This window comes from Colias croceus, chromosome 4 (genome assembly GCF_905220415.1).
Source record: "Colias croceus chromosome 4, ilColCroc2.1".
Lineage (NCBI taxonomy): Eukaryota > Metazoa > Arthropoda > Insecta > Lepidoptera > Pieridae > Colias > Colias croceus.
In genome coordinates, this window is record NC_059540.1 from 6,943,638 (window position 1) to 6,960,766 (window position 17,129).

Below are 17,129 nucleotides of genomic sequence, written 5' to 3' on the forward strand. Positions count from 1 at the left end.
TGGAGCGAATTCGATAATTCTTTTTTTTATAATATTCCTTGAAGAACGAGGATGGTTCTTATGAAGAGAAAACGTAACCATGTACCTACGTGTACCACGGGCGAAACCGGGGCAGACCGCTAGTTTGTTTATACATATATTAAAATGACAAAATTTTAAAAAATATATATTAACAAATTATTTTTTAGGAACTCATCTCTTTATCATTATCTCGCCTATTGCTATTTCTTAATTTTGGTAAGAGCCAAGCAAAACATCCCGTTTCGTTTCTTTCAAGTCCATCTTATTCTTAATTAACTAAATTATTTAGGCATTTATATTAATCGAACGGTAGTATTACTAGTCGGAGCAGTACCTAGGTACCTATATAATATATTGAAACGCTTTGTTACCTCAGAACTTTTGACTGGGTGACCCTGCCATGTAAATTTGGTTTGTGAAAATTTGAAGGCGGTTTTGGTTAATTCATTAAATACGATTAATGTTTCGTCTTAGGTATAAATTTTATTATGACTGTGTTTGAGTGAAACGAGTTTATTCGTTTTGTAGTATTTACTGGTCCTCAGCTTCTCGTTATAAAAGCAGAATACGAAACCTCGTGCTTTTTATATCTGTTTTATTTGTAAAGTAACACCTTCTTAGAAATAAAAATATCAAAATCAAAATGTGCCAAGCCTAAGCTACAAATTTGATAAATAAACATTGAAAGGGTTTGAAATTTTCAATTCTATTACATAAATTAAAATTATTCTTCTTTCTTCGTCAAACGTATACTTTTATAATACGTAAAAGAGGCAGAAGGGGTTACAATAAATACAAAACATTTTATTTTAATACTTTAATATTAAAACAAATAAATACACATAACAAATATCAATTATATTGGAAAACAATATTCAAGATCTCTTATAAAGTTGAACATTAAATAGTATATTGCCGTAGTAAAAAAAAAACATTTTTCAGCTTATGATAATATGGATGCTATTCGAGACAATAGTCATAAATATAAATGGAATGCAATAGTAGAAACATTTACAGGCCAAACACAAATAATTATACTTTTAGCTTTTCCAGGAGCCGTTGTCCCGCTGGATCATTTTTCAGTACAGACAGAATTGTCTTCTGCAACAAAAATAATTTACTTAACAAAATTTGATATTTGAATACATAACACAAATAATTTTAAGTTAAAATTTAGAAACACAAAGGGGATGCTATCAATTTTTGTAACATCACTGACCTATATTAAACCCAATTGTGTGTTTTGTCATGTGTTTTTCACGAAGTATTTTATTGCTCGTGTTGACGAAATACATTGCTATTCTAATTTATTTGGCAAATTGACATCAGTGACGCTACAATTAAATTTTAACTCAGATTTGCTAAATTTAAATCAAGGCGACGATACATTCTTTCTTTGTCGTGTCATTGTCTCTACAATGACTATAATGGTTTCGATAAAATTAGCTTCTTTAGTTTTTCCCAATTTACACAGAACGCAATTATTAATCGCTCAGACGCAAGATTTATAACGGACGATTCCGGGAAGTGAAATATAATTTTCGTCTACAAAAATATGTTTGAGCCAAGCCGTGTGCAAAAGATAGTAATTTGGGGGCAAGTTACGCAAATAGAACTCACCGAATACTTAGTATTGGAATCTTGCAACTTCTGCGACAACATCCACAGGTTTGACGCCAAGCCCGACATGGCCGGCTGCGTCAAGTCCGCTCGTCTCACGATCCTCCAAAACAATTCGAGCGCCAAATTGTACTGTTTCTTCGTTTCCTTCGCGTCTGCGAGCGCTTTCAATACGACAAGTAACTCTTGGCATATGTTTGTCGCATGATTATCCAGATATTTAATGAATTCTTCGTCCGAACCATACAGCTCGTCATTTGATATAACTAAAAAATTGTTCTGAAGATTATTAGGAGAATTATTTTGCACGTATAAAGGCTTTAAATTTTACAACTCGGTTTATTCTATATTTAATTGATCATGACCAAAATGCTACGTAAGATCAATTAATTCGTAATTTGAAATTCTAAATGTATGAATTTTTAAAAACGACGTTCAGGCCTATTAAATAATACATAAGTGATAAGATGCAAATTAATAGGTAGATTTTATAGTCATATAAATAATATAAACCTGAATCTATGTGATACGCGTACTGCTCCTGCGTCATTTCACTAAGCAAGTCTAAAACACGCAGTAGCGTCGTGTAATATAAAGCGTCTGTTTTCCGCCATTGTATTTTCTCCATCGTTTTTATGAAGCCGCTCAAAATATATGCTTTGCTATTACTGTCTACGTTGTCCTGAAAAATATTATTAGGTAATATACCTTTCAATTAAAATTTGTTTGTTTTTAATTTGTTTGTTTTTAAAATTTATTTGTTTGCTAATTACTAACAAAGTAACAAAGCATAGGCAACATATTCATTAATGAATACATCTCTCGTTCCGTTAGAAAAAGTATATTTGGTACTTACTGGCAGTACTAAGAGCGTTGATAGGAAATTACTTATTAATCCCAAAACTCGGTCATGCGTGGGTTTCTTCTGACCGTCCTCTTGGATGTATTGCGGTATGTCCGGTATTAAACCAACCAGGGCTTTTAAATTCGCTTCAGCTAAAAGAAAGTATTAATATTGAGAACCATATAGAAATGAGAACCAAATTATATAATATGTATCCATACATATTCCTGTTTAGTTTTTTATTTTAAAATTAATTGTTTGATTACTTCTACTCCCAGTCTTAGCAAGTGAATTTTCAAAAATATACATTTTTATTTCTTTTTAAAAATAAAGGAATGTTTCCTTTTAGCTAATTATACACCAATATTTTAAGTACTTTCCCTCCCATAGAAAATTTCCAACACTCGTACACAGTTAATTATACAGATAATAAATACAGTAAATAGGTACATAATATTATGTATAATAAACAATGTACAAAAAAAAATATTTTACTTGATCTATGAATTGTGCTAAATAATGTAATTTTTAATATTTTTTTCCCTCAACTGTGCTGTGTGCATACAATTAATTGGTTGGCATTTTACCGCAACATGTAATTAAATTTGTGTATAACCAGTCAAAATTGTCAGCTGTGGTGTGCACCTTATTAAATAAATAAAATGTAGGGGTAGCGCACCAACCCTGTCCGATGCAGTTGTTGAGCAGCGCCACCTGCCCCGAGAGCAGGTAGAGCGTGGCCTTGCTGAGCGCGCAGTGCAGCGACGGCACCGTGATGAAGCAGTACGCGGCGCACGCGCGCTGCAGCCAGCGCCCGCGCCACTCGTGCGCAAGCGTCGACAGCGTGTTCACCGCCTTGCCACATGCATTGTTATGTCTCCTCTACACTACTCGCGAAGTTGAACGAGGTTATACGAATAGAATAATGTAGAGAGGCAGTTCGGCTTACTTCGTCCAACTTTTTGTACCACCGCGGACTTCGGCCGAGTACTTCGCCGAGGAACTTCGCGAGTAGTGTAGAGGAGGCATTAGAGCTAGCGCGCAAGAGCAAATGGGCTAATAAGAAAGTGCGCGCACGTAGCGACGCAACTTAAACAACAACGACCTACAGAGTTGATGGGAGAGACAAAATAGTTGCCGAGACAAAAGTTGCTCTTGCGCGCTAGCTCTTTATGTTTACCATTGACGTACTTTATACAACGAGACTCCCAATCGTATGTTCAAATATTGTTAAAAATGCCCGAGCATTATGAAACATTTTAGAATAACAGTAGTCTATTCAAAAAATCCGTCCATGCAACGTTGTCTTTTGGTACATCGAATTACATATACGATACAAATAGCACCTTAATACATTGAAATTAGCGCCTTAGTTCGAGGTAGTAACGTTCAAAGTATATTGCATAGCTACATAGAACTCTGTCTAATTAGCTATGCAATATACTGAACATCAATAGATGCGTAGAATTTTGCAGTCAGGCAGAGTATTGCTTTGGACAATTTTTAAGCGTGATTATTGTGAGTCTCGTTGTTTATTATACACTAGCTGTGCCGCGCGGTTTCATCCGCGTGGCTCCACTCCTGTTGGTCTTAGCGTGATAATAATATATAGCCTATATTTTTTTTTATTTTTTTTTTATTGTACAATAGGGGAGCGCTTGGCCACAATCTCGCCTGATGGTAAGCTGAGATGTGGCCTAAGATGGAGCGCGCTTCCCTAAAATGTACCTGTTCACTCTCCTCTTGAAGACCTCCAAATTGTACTCGTCGGGGAACACAGATTCAGGAAGCATGTTCCAGTCCCTAGCAGTTCGAATAAAGAATGACGATCCGAACCGCTTTGTCCGGGTACATGTAACGTCAACCATGTGGCGATGCCTAGAATCTGTGCGCCTCGACGAACGATGGAAAAATGGGGATGGCGGTATTAGGTCGTGCAATTCCGCAGCGCACTCTCCAAAGTGTATCCGGTAAAAAACCGATAAACTTGCCACTTTGCGACGGTGGGCGAGGCTCTGGAGTTTTTTGCCTACTAGCTCATATATTACTCATGGTATACTCATAATGTAACTTTCGAATGGTGAAAGAATTTTTAAAATCGGTCCAGTAGTTTATGAGCCTATTCATTACAATCAAACAAACAAAGTTTTCCTCTTTATAATATTAGTGTAGATAAATTACTTTTTCTCTTTTTATTTAGAAAATATGTGCGTACTTTGTACCACCTACCACACATTTATATAACGCAACGCCAAATATTTTATTTATTCCATGTAATTTATTATGCAAATATGTACTTCATTTAAAACTGTACTTTTATAATGAATAGTAAATTGAAGATATATGACATGCAAGGAACTATTTCAATAATTGTTGTTTAAAAGGAGTTATTTCATACTTTAGTTACAGATTGTATATTTTTTACTAGCTGTGCCCCGCGGTTTTACCCGCATTGCTTCGCTCCTGTTGGCCCTAGCGTGATGATACAAATGATGATGAGACGCGCCTCAAAATACAATTTCTACGATAGTCGTATTTTTCAAACCACATTTGACAAATAATGATCATAAACAAATCGGACCACAGATTAAAACACTCACATGAACAAGGCGCGGCTCTGCATATGATTGGTCTTAATTTAAATAAATAGGTAATTTTCTCGGTAACGTTTGCATAGAAGGATGTAAGAGCCAGGCGAATTGAATTAAACTTATAGATACTCAAAATGAATTTCTATTAAAATCATATATTTAAAATGACATATTTTGATGATTTGACACATAAAGATCATAGACAAACCGGACCACAGATTAAAATACTCACATGTACAAGTGCCACAAGAACAGTGTCAAGTTTGATGAACGCGGCCCTGCATTCCACGTAGAAGTTCAGTTGTTGCTCCAGATCGTCGTGGTGCGACGCTTGGATGAATTTATTTATCAATTCTGCACACGCCTTGCTCTCGTCTTCTACACTCACTGCACTAGAGATACATTTTATTTGAAATTAATAAAATTATTAATAGTATTTTCTTGTGTTTCATTTTACGCGAGTATTATAATTTATAAATTAAAGATTTTAACGGATTTTAAGTACCTAAGTAATAATAGCTTGTTAATGAATTAACTTCCTTTTTTTCGCTTAAATTTACTCTTAAAAAAAGATTGGACCTTTTCAATAATCAAAATTGCTCATACTCTTTTATAATATGTAATTAATATTTAATATCAATGTCATTTACAACTTATTCTTAAAATACGTACTTGATGGAGTCATGTAGAATTCGGCTGAGACGCATCAAACTCGATATTACAATAGGATCATCTATTTGCACCGATTTATATCTATCGAAAAATATCGACAGCACCGTCTTCGCCATCATCGTTCGAGCACTTGAAGTTTGAACCAACTCGACGAGGGGCATGAACGCATCCTGCATTTAAAATAACTGACTTTTTATTTAACTATCCAAGAGAAGTACGTAGTAATGTTAATATAATCTTTGTCTTTGTTATCAAGGTTGTAATCGTTAAAAAGTATGTGTAGGTTTATTAATATTAAAAATTGAAACATAAAAAGAAAGGAAATCAAGAAAGGACCTTCTATAATTTTTTTTTTAATAAACTTTTTATCTCTTCAGCGTAGTCTACAAGAAACTATGATGAATTTATGTGTAATATAGTAATTCAATTACCATCAAGAAGAGTTCCTCAACATCAGGAATGTGCCTCAGCATTCTTTTGACTACAGCTTGAATCTGTACGGAGTAGTCGTCCGCCGGCTGCCCGCATTTGATCATGTATCGAATTGTACCCCGCAATATTATGTTTATATGTTGTGTCTGCAAGATAGCAATAAAACAGTACATAAAGTATAATAAATACAACGCTTATTTTATCTCCTATATCACCACCTAGTTTAATTTCGCTACTAAATTTAACGTTTTTTCCAAAGACATATTATGTTGTCTTTTCAACAATTTGCCTCCTACATCATACGAATAATATTGAAAATACCAAGGAAATATTTTATTTTTTCATAAGTCACACATTCCTCCTCTAGTCGCCTAGAGCCACAATATGTATTTTAGTTGCGAATTAGAATATCTATGAAAAAAGCCAGAAAATCCAAGTAACCTCAAAACCTCAAAAAGTTATACATAATATTATGTGACTTACAGACAACTGTAAGCATGCAAATTGTATCCACGGTTCCAACACTTGCAGGAAGTTAGCCGTGCCCTTCATGCTACTGGCTAGTTTCCACCAGTTCTGGCTCAACACCTCCGAAGACAATTGGCGATAACTTTCCGCGTGACACAAATGCTCCCCGAGAGACGCTAATATTTGATGTGACATCACTGCAATATAAACATTGTAATAAATTCGTCATTCATTAAAAAAAAATATTACGAAATCTTACAATCTAGATCTTCCCTTACCCATTCCATCAACATTTTTACGAATTAGGTCTAGAATTGTTGTAGATTTATTAATGATGCTAGTTGAATCAAAAGCTGATGTGATACAACACAGCAGAAGTTCACTGTAAAATAATAATAATTGTATTGAGAAAGATGAAAATAAACTAAGTTTATTTTAATTCAAGCAGTGGTTACCTATTTTCAATTTGATCACACTTCTGCAATAGATCATCCAAAAGAGCTTGTTTATTAGTAGTTTGGTTTAGAGACCCCAAAAGTAACCAATCCACTGCAGGCACATACAAGTTTAAATATTGATCTGCAGTCAATAGTTGTGTGCCATACTTTTTCAGCATTGAACTGTGAAAAATCTAAAAGAAATCCATTAGCAAGTTATAAATGAATTATATGATAATATGTAGTTATGAAGTACCTAGGGAATAAATAATATATAAATTACCTGCTGATATTCATCAATAAATTCTTTTAAATTTTCATAAAAATATTGCTCACTATCTTTGCCCAATAATTTTGATGCTATATTGCATAAATAGACCCGTATATATATAGCAACTAGTGGGTTACCCATTCCCCGTATCATTTTAGTTAATCGAATAATAGTTGCTTTTATTTCATCCTTGGAAATAAATACGTAGCATTGTAACAACGCCATTTCCATATATAAACGAGGCAAGAGTTCTCTTATCGATGCCATCTTAAACAGCCAATTTTGACATGTCTCCTTTGCTATTTCAGGAACGGAATTTGAATCTATGTCCATAAATTTTACATCTAAATTTCTGTGAAGTAAAGAAATATAGATCATGATCAGTCTAATTTTATGTAACAACTGCGGGACACACAACGTAATGCTACAAGATTTAGAATAAATACATAAATTAACCACACAAATTTCACTCACCCAAAACTTTTTTTTTTCAAACGATCATATACTAATGAGCCAAAATTGTCCAATACATCACTTATTAAAACAAATTTGCTGGGATAGAATTGCATTACAGTTACATCAGAAAGTAATTTTGAGCACTGAATTGCAATTTTGAATGCTTTAACTCTTTGCTCTGAATCCCAAGCCTGAAAGAAAACACCTTAATTTGAAGGAAAAATAAGCATTTAATTATATTTCTAATTATAATGTTCAAATTTCAGTGATATACCTTTTTTATTTCATCATCTAACATGTGGACTTTAGTAATAAACTCTTGCTGACTTAAACCCATGGTTTTTCGAACTGAACCCTCATCAAAATCATCAAGTTGCTCTAATCTATGTTTCACTTTTTCATTCAAATTAGAAACCTGCCTTATTAAAGCTGAAAAAGTACTAACTTAAAACAAAAAAAAAAAAAAAAAAAACGAAAAAAGATTAATAAGATGCTAAATTTAATATGAACATTAATTAAAAATATGTTCAATTGTATACATACTTTTCTCTCCACCTGGTAGAAAGCTGCTGACAATTGTAAGCTTTTCTCCTGTGGTATATTTGTTTAAAATAAATGTACGTTTCATACTCCATGCTTTGGAATAATTTGTAGATGTATCAATGTTTAATTCTACAGGTAAAGATTCCTAAGACACAAATTAAAGATTGATTGCACAAATATCTCTATAGTAAAAATAAATCAAGATGTTAAGCCACAATTGCATTTATAGAATTATACATAAATAATTAAAGCTATTTGTTCATTTATCAAAATAGGAAGATTTGCTAAACAAACCCACAGATAAAACATTCCCACTGAAATTATTGCTGGATGACATTTGACCAGAAACTAATCAAAATCAACAAACCTCTTCATTATTCATCCGTTCAAAACGTTTTAGTGGATCCAATTCTTCAAATGGTGAACTCCATTTTTGAAGACTTTCTATAAAAGATTTTTTCGAACTGGGCATCTGGAGAAAAATATGTAAACATATTACTAAAACTATACTGTAAGTGTAAAAATATAATATTTTAAAGAATAGTGCAGTAGCAGTAACATTGGAAATGCACTTTTCCCATTATATTTGTCGCGTTCAACCTCTTTGCAATGGAGTTGAGAAATAAAAAAGCTATCTATTTAGTTCTACCTACCAATATCTCTGTTCATGTGAATAAACCCCTGTTTTTTTAATAGTTATAAATGGGCATTGGTTTAATGTAGGTAAATTGCAAAGGATATGATGTGTCTTTTTAACTAAGATTCACATGAATATATATTATGTATTTTAAGATATACCGATCCAAACCCCAATTTTATAATGAATGGGTGGTTAAAAAACATTTTTAGGCAGACAATAAAATGAAATTCAGTTTGATCACAATACAAGTGTAGATTAAAATATTTAGTTTTTTGCCTTGCTAAGCAAATCTTATAAGATGTTTAATGTCCGATACTTACAGTTTTTACGATATCCATTTTTAAAGGGTGTGTGGATACTTCTAAGCAGGGATATTCATAATCTTTAAGCTTTTGTTTTTTTGCGGTGGTCCTACAAAGAAAGAAATTACTGAGGTAAAATATTTGCACCTCTTGTAAGTAAAAAATGTTTTTTGTATGTTATTTTAATTAGAAAATTAAAATTCCGTTACCAACCAGGGATAATAAGTAGGCATGTTGGTTTATCAGGGACAAGAAATGCTAATTCTCAAATAAAGAGTATGCACGTAATCTTCAATAGATTAGTGAATATATTCTTTCACCGTTTAAATCCTTAATTATTATAATAATATTGATGTTTACAATATTCTGAAAAATATTAAACACATCTTCCACACAAATCTTCTACCCACTTAGAAAATAAACAATTTGATGTCTGTCAATGTCATTGTCAGACGTTAGCATTGGACGCAAATTGGACGTTAGTGTCAAATTATGTACATATATAATATGGTACTCATGTCTTCTGTGGTGTCAAACTGTCAAAGCTCATATTCGAAAACCCGGGGTAAAACCCAAGATAAGCTAGCGAAAACCCAATGAAAACAAAGTGAAAACCACATTGAGACTATACCCGGGCAAATGCCCACACTAAACTACATTAAAATAATTATAATTTATAACAAAACTAGCATTCCGCCAGCAGCTAGTCAATGAAAAACTCGCTTATTTCCAGTTCCCGCGGGATTTCCATTAAAAATGTAGAGCTTGTACATGTTTGTCTATGAGCTGAAATTTTATTTAATGTGGTATTTAGTAAAATTTCATAGTTTAAAACATTGGTTTAAAATGAGTTTTTGCCACGTTTTTTTTACTTTCCATACTTTTAAATTAATTTCCAGTAATGTTAAAAATGTATGGTTTTTTGTAGTTTAAGAATTAACTCTCTTCCCTATTCCCTATCTACAATAAAACAAAAATAAGCGAGGAGAGAAAACAATGATAGAGTTTGTTGAGGTCTTTGTTGAAAAATATATTGTAGGCTTAATCATAATATTTATGAGAAATATTTAAATAACACCGACACAAAATAATCATTATTTTGCTGTATTAAACTTAAAATTATATTGCGGTGGTCTATCCACTATTTTATTCCTGGACACGAAGAATATTTCTTTCTGGTTCTGTAATTTAAAGCGTCCGCCCCCAACTGGTTGATCCGTCCAATCAGACGAATATCTTAAATTGCTCTTTTCAATAATTTTCTGCAATTTTTCAATTAAAGCTATTTGTTCATCTTCTTTCATTTCATTTATCAAAATAGGAAGATTTGCTAAACAAACCCACAGATAAAACATTCCCACTGAAAAAAATGTAATAAAAAATACATAATTTTAAGCTATGATTATAAAAACTAGCGGTACCGCGGCCGCGGCGCGGCGGTAGCGCACAGCGGTACCGCTGTAAATAAATTAAGTAACTAGTTACCAGCTATCTATATTTTAATAATAACAAAATATAAACTTACATATAAAAAAAGTATCAGTTCTGTGGTAGTTAACAGGCCCAAAAAGAATAATGAGAACCTCTTTCTTTGTAGACGGTTGAAAACTTACCTAGAGTGAATCCTACAATAACGCTTATTCCAATAAGAAGACCAAGGTCCATTGTATTCTGCTTAAGTACCAATAGTCCAGTTATCATAAAGAAAGTCAATACAAATAATCGTAGCAATTCCAGCAAAATAAAAGGAAACATCAAAATATTAATAAGCTGAAAAAAAAGTAAATATCACAAATTTGAAAATATGTGGGTAGTTTAGTAATTATACAGGGTTACTTGTAAAACACCAGCAACCGCGCAGGATAAGAGTAACAACATTTGTTCTACGACTATTGGCATAACGCAATAAATTATTTTTAAATGATTTTTTAAGCTTTTATTGTACTCTCCTAACATTTGTAAGTCTATGTTCTATTCATTATCGAAAGGACGACGGGACGCACCCAATTCCCCCTCTCGTGCTTCTTGTTTACGTAATTTTTGGGATGCGCGTAGAGTTTATAATAATATTCAAACAGAAAATTTAATGAATATTTATTTTTGTATGAAAATAAAATCTAACAAATTATCAAAAGTCGTAGAACAAATGTTGTTACTTATGATGTTAGCTATCTTGTCCTGCGAGGTTGCTGGTGTTTTACAAGTAACCCTGTATAAGTACTATATTATATGTTATTGATTTTGACCACTTCACCTCAAATTCGCAACAAGCACGGTAGGTATCCTAATTCCTAGAGTTTGTGAATGCACACCACAGTTTTATTTACACATTATTCAATTTAAAAAATATAGTAAAGCATTTAATAAGACTGTTAAACATAAATTTAATTAAAACTTTGCTCATTTACTGAAAGTACGAGTGTCAGACAGGGATCTAACCAAAACCCTTGCACAACATGCCTATTGCCTATGCCAAAAAAGATCCATGGAAAGATATATTATGCTACCTATCACAGAACACTAGTACTCCTAGCGGAGCTACCTATATTACTTGCTCTGTGCTATGCTGAGCACGCGCATTGCTGTTCTTCAGCAAATCACAGGATAACAAAATTCTACTAATACCTATTGTAAATGCGATTTTTTTTATTTTTGTTTGTTGGGTCATCTTATTAAATAATCATCAAGAAAATACTTAATTAATTTTTATACCAGTCCATAGGTATATTAGTCTGATAATAACAGACTAATGTACATAAACGTAAGCGAAATTTTCAAATGGATAAGACCATTATACATACCTTATATGCCCCGTAAATATAAAAAACACATCCGAAAATATAAAAGGAAAGTGTAGTTATAACATAACTAATGTATTTATCAAGATCTGTAACACAACAATAAAATAATATTACCTTATCTGTAACACAACAATAAAATAATATTAATATGATATTCTAGACCTGCCCTATCATATAAATTATGAACAAAAAGCCCGCGTTATTATTTATTTTGTTAATGAGGAAGTTACTGAAGGTTAAAAATATGTCAATTAACAGGATTGAAATAATAGAGATCTTAGATATGCTGGTGATGTCGTAGAGTTGTGTTTATGCTATGAACCAACTATGAACTACCTATGAATATATTTTTATTTAAAATAAAGATAAATAAATCATCATCTAAACATGACTAGATTTACAAATTAATGAAATGAATCTAGTGCACAGTTTAAGTATTAGTTACTACATTTAGTGTGCAATGGGTTAAAATATGCGATTTATTGATTAATTATTTATTTAAAAAAAATGAACAAAAAGGAAAATTCAAAAAGCGTGAAATAACAGCACCAACCTTCCAAAAAGTATGATATTAAATCAGTAACATACGTAAGACTAACATCATCAATCCACGGAACTAAAAATTGTTTTATTTTATCAATATTCTCGGCAGCAAGACTTAAAACTGCTATATTCACAACAGCTTGAACCTTGAAAAAAATGGGTAACCATGACAAATTTTAAATATTATAATACCTCATATAAAAAAATAAACTAACTACATATAACTACTTAAGTATATAAAAATAACTAACAATTGAAAAAATTGCTATTATAATTCCCCCTAAACGAAGAGAAAAGTAAAAGCAACAACTATATACAAATGCCATTTTGCTGAAAATATATTTTAATGTTTCACGAAATATAGAAAAAGATAATTAATAGTTAGAATAAATGAGGCTCTAAAAACGAGCGTCTTTTGTGTATGGGCATTGGTATCTATTTACATAGTAACATACAGAGCGCTACCAATTACATACCTACTAAAATAATCGATTATATAATTATCTAGGGTTAGGTGAAGTAGTTATATTTTTGTGAATACAGAGATAACTATACATATACCTACTCCCTCTACGTATTTTTGTTTGAAACTAATTTATTTATTTTACACTTAATTAATTGTACAAATATGAAACCTTAGAATTAATTACATCTAAAAACAGAGTACAATTCACTTGGCGGCCTTATCACTAAGTAGTGATCTCTACCAGGCAACCACGGTAAAAGGTAACAAGCAAAGAGGTCACCCAGGTTTAATTTTAGGTCAGGTTTAATTTTAGGAGTTAGATTATAAGTCTGTATTAGTGCGGAACCGCAAGACTGAATTTAAAACAAATGGTATAATGTGGGCAGTGGGTATAACAAAAGGATATTGTGGGGAATTACAACGCTTCTTCTACGTTCAACGTCCTCCTTCTGACGAACATGAAACAATGAAACAATGAAACAATAGTAGCAAAGGGAAAAGTCAATGGAATTTTTTTTTTTTTTTTTTTTTTTTTTTATAAATAAAGTTATTTATTTATATTTATATTTGAATTTTTTATTATAATTCTTGTCTCAATTATTTATTAATTATATAAAGTAGGTACCTAATAGTAGGAATGGTGCAGAACCCATAATTCATATAAAAATGTAGGTGTTTAATGAGGGTTGCGTGATATAAGTATTGATTTTAACATTATTTTGTTCTTAACACAAAACACGCAAACAAAACTTTATATTATTATCCATTACATCGAAAAATCAAATGAATAATCTAAACATTAGCATGAACGTGTCGTGCAAACGTTGCGTTTATAAGCCGCCTAAGTAAACCACCAGTAAGCACAATTTATTATATGTATTATTACTTGCTCTGTGGTAGCCACCGCCTAAAAAACTGCGTAAAGTGCAATAGTTCCCGTTCTTTTGGGATTTCCGGGATAAAACCTAACCTATATTACTCGTGGATAATGTAGCTTTCGAATGGTGAAAGAATTTTTAAAATCGGTTCAGGAGTTTACGAGCCTATTCATTACAATCAAACAAACAAACAAACTAAGTTTTCCTCTTTATAATATTAGTGTAGATAAAAATATAAATACATAGAACTGAGTTTATTTGGCATCTCCAATGATGCATAAAAATTTATAACTAGTTACGTACCTACCTACTTTATAAAATATTTTGGAGTTTATTATTATTTAGTTATTATAATTTTATTACTTAGTTAATATAATGTGAAAGTTTGAATGTTTGTTTGTTACTCCGTAAGTCGTAACGCAGAAACCGATGCTTGACCTATACTATATCTATACATAATATTATAAAGCTGAAGAGTTCGTTTGTTTGTTTGTTTGAACACACTGTTCGATTTCTTTCGGTGTTAGATACCCCATTCATCGAGGAAGGCTAGATAATAATAACAAAACAAACTTATTAGCTAGTAGGTGACATTACAAATTAACTTAACAATTATTTATGTACTTACAAACTATGTAACTTAACAACCTACATGTATATGGGATTGCCGCTCAACATTTTACAGTTAAAGTACAGGCTTTCACTGTACCTAGAGCTGATTTTCAGTGAAACGATACATACCTAATTACAAAAAATTATGTTAACATACTTATGTTAACATTCAATTTCTAAATAAATAAATCTTAATTATACTACATGTTATAAAAGCAAAATAAATATATAAAAGCGTGTGATAACAATATAAATATTGAAGCCAAAACCAGACGCGTAAGTGCGTAGGTATACAATGTGCAACAAAATATTTAAACGTTTTTCTGTAACTTGGATTAATCCGAAAATTCTACGGGAACGGGAACCATGCGGGTTTTTCTTTAACTACACAGATGATGCTGCGGACAGCGGGCGAAAAGCTAGTATATTATAATTTATATCTATACGTAAAATAAAATCATAGGAAAGTTAAAACAGTACATTGAATATTTTTTTAAAGAATACATGGGGCGTGATTTACAATAGATACCGAAGCCAAAAATATAGTTTTTAGAATTTTTGTCTGTTTGTCTGTATGTATGTCCGGGCTAATCTCAAAAATTACTGCATGGATATTTACTTAAAATTTGGTACAGAGATAGCTTGAGATCTTAAAAAAGACATAGGATAGGTTTTATCCATTGAGATAATATTAATATGGAGACGATACCGCCTACATCACTTATGTTCCACTCAACATACGTCATGTGGCGTAACTGCACTCAGTCGCTTGCTCGCTCATTGGCGCGAACGTCACGCTCATTTTTTATTTGTTTTAAAGTGAAACGCATCAAATATGCCTACGTGTGTGTTACGATATTGCACAAATAATACAAAGAATACGGAAAAGTGCAAAGGAATAACTTTTCATCAGTAAGTAACTAGATAATAATTTTTAAAACTTAGTTAGAGCAAAATTTTTGGCGGGCGACATTTTGTCATAGATTAAAAATTTAAGATATGACATTGGGCATGAACTAAGTGTTGTTAGTAATATTTGCTGGCGTATATTTTTATACTATAAAATAATAATTTTACATAATTAGAAAAGCATAGACTGGTTGTTAATTGAAAAAAGGTGAAATCATGAAATATGAAAATCAATTACTCAATCACCAATTTTTTTTTGTTAATTGATTTTAATCAAGTTTTTAATTGATATTGTATAAGCTACTGACTTGAACGTATAATTGAATTATTATTTATTTATCTGCACTAATATTATAAAGAGGAAAACTTTGTTTGTTTGTTTGATTGTAATTAATAGGCTCATAAACTACTGGACCGATTTTGATGAAAGGAGAATGCCCATTTTTGGTACTGATTTTTCTCATGCATCAAGACAACAATACTATTAAAAAAAATCTCGGCAATTTAGAGGCCTTCTTACCATCGGAAAATATATTTTGAACAGGGAATGTTTTGTAAAATCTAATAAGACATGTAATTGTTTAGATCCGTTATTATAGATTTAGTGTCCATTACCGGTTACCACGGTAACCAAGCGGTAACTTATTACATTTACTATATTGTTTTCATTGAATCACAAAAAAAATCAATTAACATAAAATCACTCTTTAAGGTATTGTTTATACACTGTAGGTTGTTTAAACAAAGATAGTGAAGTAAAATAATATAAATATGTATATATATAAAAAATATATTATTATGACATAGCTTGGTAGGTAACCAGTTATTTCTTATTTGTTTCTTTCTTCGAATATGTAGTGAAAAAATGATTCAAACAACAACAACAACAACAACATGTAAACCGAATAAAAACTCAATTGGCATTTTTTAAGTAGGTATATATTTAGGTTTTCTTGAAATCCGTCCCGGAAGATTTCTGGTGCCTACCTACACTAGCCGATGAACAGATAGACTTTGTCTGAAAGCATAAGCTCTACGCATAGATTAAATATGTTAATCGAAAAATAACCTTTGGACGATAAAATGTTACCTAAATCACACATAAACCTAACTAAATCGGGGTTATTTAAGTTTTGAGGTTATTTCACATTTTTCTCAATATCTTGAAAACCCCTGTTTTTATCACAAAAAAATCAATTGGTAAAAATCTTTTGAATATCGAAGAACCCTCCAAAACCACTCTGGCATTGACGCAACACTGTACTGTGGTCCATACTTTCATGGGCATTCTCCTTTGGCACAGACAATCTTAAGACCCTGAGAAAGAACATAGGCTACTTTTTATTGCGAAATATGTGCCACGGGCGAAGCCGGGGCGGACCGCTAGTTCAGAGATAAATAATTAATATTTTTTCTATTCAAGGTTTCCATGTCTGGGCCGTGAAGAAAGGGAAAAATATTTTTTTTTCTAAAAAAGGCTCAATTTGTAAGGAATAAAACTTCCCATAGCCCTGACTGAACCTAAAACACGAAAAAAATTAAATTATTCCATATGACGTCACTATTTACATCATCCTATATTATATGCCAGATATTGTTAGCCCCGCGTAGTAAAGTCAGTTT

At 31.9% G+C, this 17,129-nt stretch overlaps 2 protein-coding genes across 3 annotated transcripts; both read right to left on the minus strand.

Annotated features, from left to right (window-relative positions):
• Positions 1-823: 823 nt before the first annotated feature.
• On the minus strand, positions 824-9,710 carry LOC123691277 (VPS35 endosomal protein-sorting factor-like). 2 transcript variants are annotated; one of them, XM_045635591.1, is made up of 18 exons: positions 9,511-9,710; positions 9,316-9,406; positions 8,723-8,827; positions 8,356-8,500; positions 8,087-8,241; positions 7,831-8,003; positions 7,369-7,708; positions 7,104-7,279; positions 6,927-7,030; positions 6,664-6,845; positions 6,180-6,326; positions 5,749-5,918; positions 5,309-5,468; positions 3,169-3,340; positions 2,498-2,637; positions 2,155-2,323; positions 1,642-1,907; positions 824-1,122 (listed from the first exon to the last, which is right to left on the minus strand). In XM_045635591.1, the coding sequence occupies exons 1-18, from the start codon at positions 9,528-9,530 to the stop codon at positions 1,054-1,056; spliced, it is 2,784 nt and encodes a 927-aa protein (XP_045491547.1). In that variant the 5' UTR covers positions 9,531-9,710; the 3' UTR covers positions 824-1,053. The 2 variants fall into 2 exon arrangements, with proteins under 2 accessions (XP_045491547.1, XP_045491545.1); XM_045635589.1 differs by having other exon boundaries at positions 8,087-8,256.
• Positions 9,711-10,380: 670 nt separating this feature from the next.
• On the minus strand, positions 10,381-13,061 carry LOC123690995. Its single transcript, XM_045635157.1, has 5 exons — positions 12,893-13,061; positions 12,652-12,787; positions 12,099-12,184; positions 10,911-11,067; positions 10,381-10,657 (listed from the first exon to the last, which is right to left on the minus strand). The coding sequence occupies exons 1-5, from the start codon at positions 12,965-12,967 to the stop codon at positions 10,392-10,394; spliced, it is 720 nt and encodes a 239-aa protein (XP_045491113.1). The 5' UTR covers positions 12,968-13,061; the 3' UTR covers positions 10,381-10,391.
• Between the last annotated feature and the right edge of the window lie 4,068 nt (positions 13,062-17,129).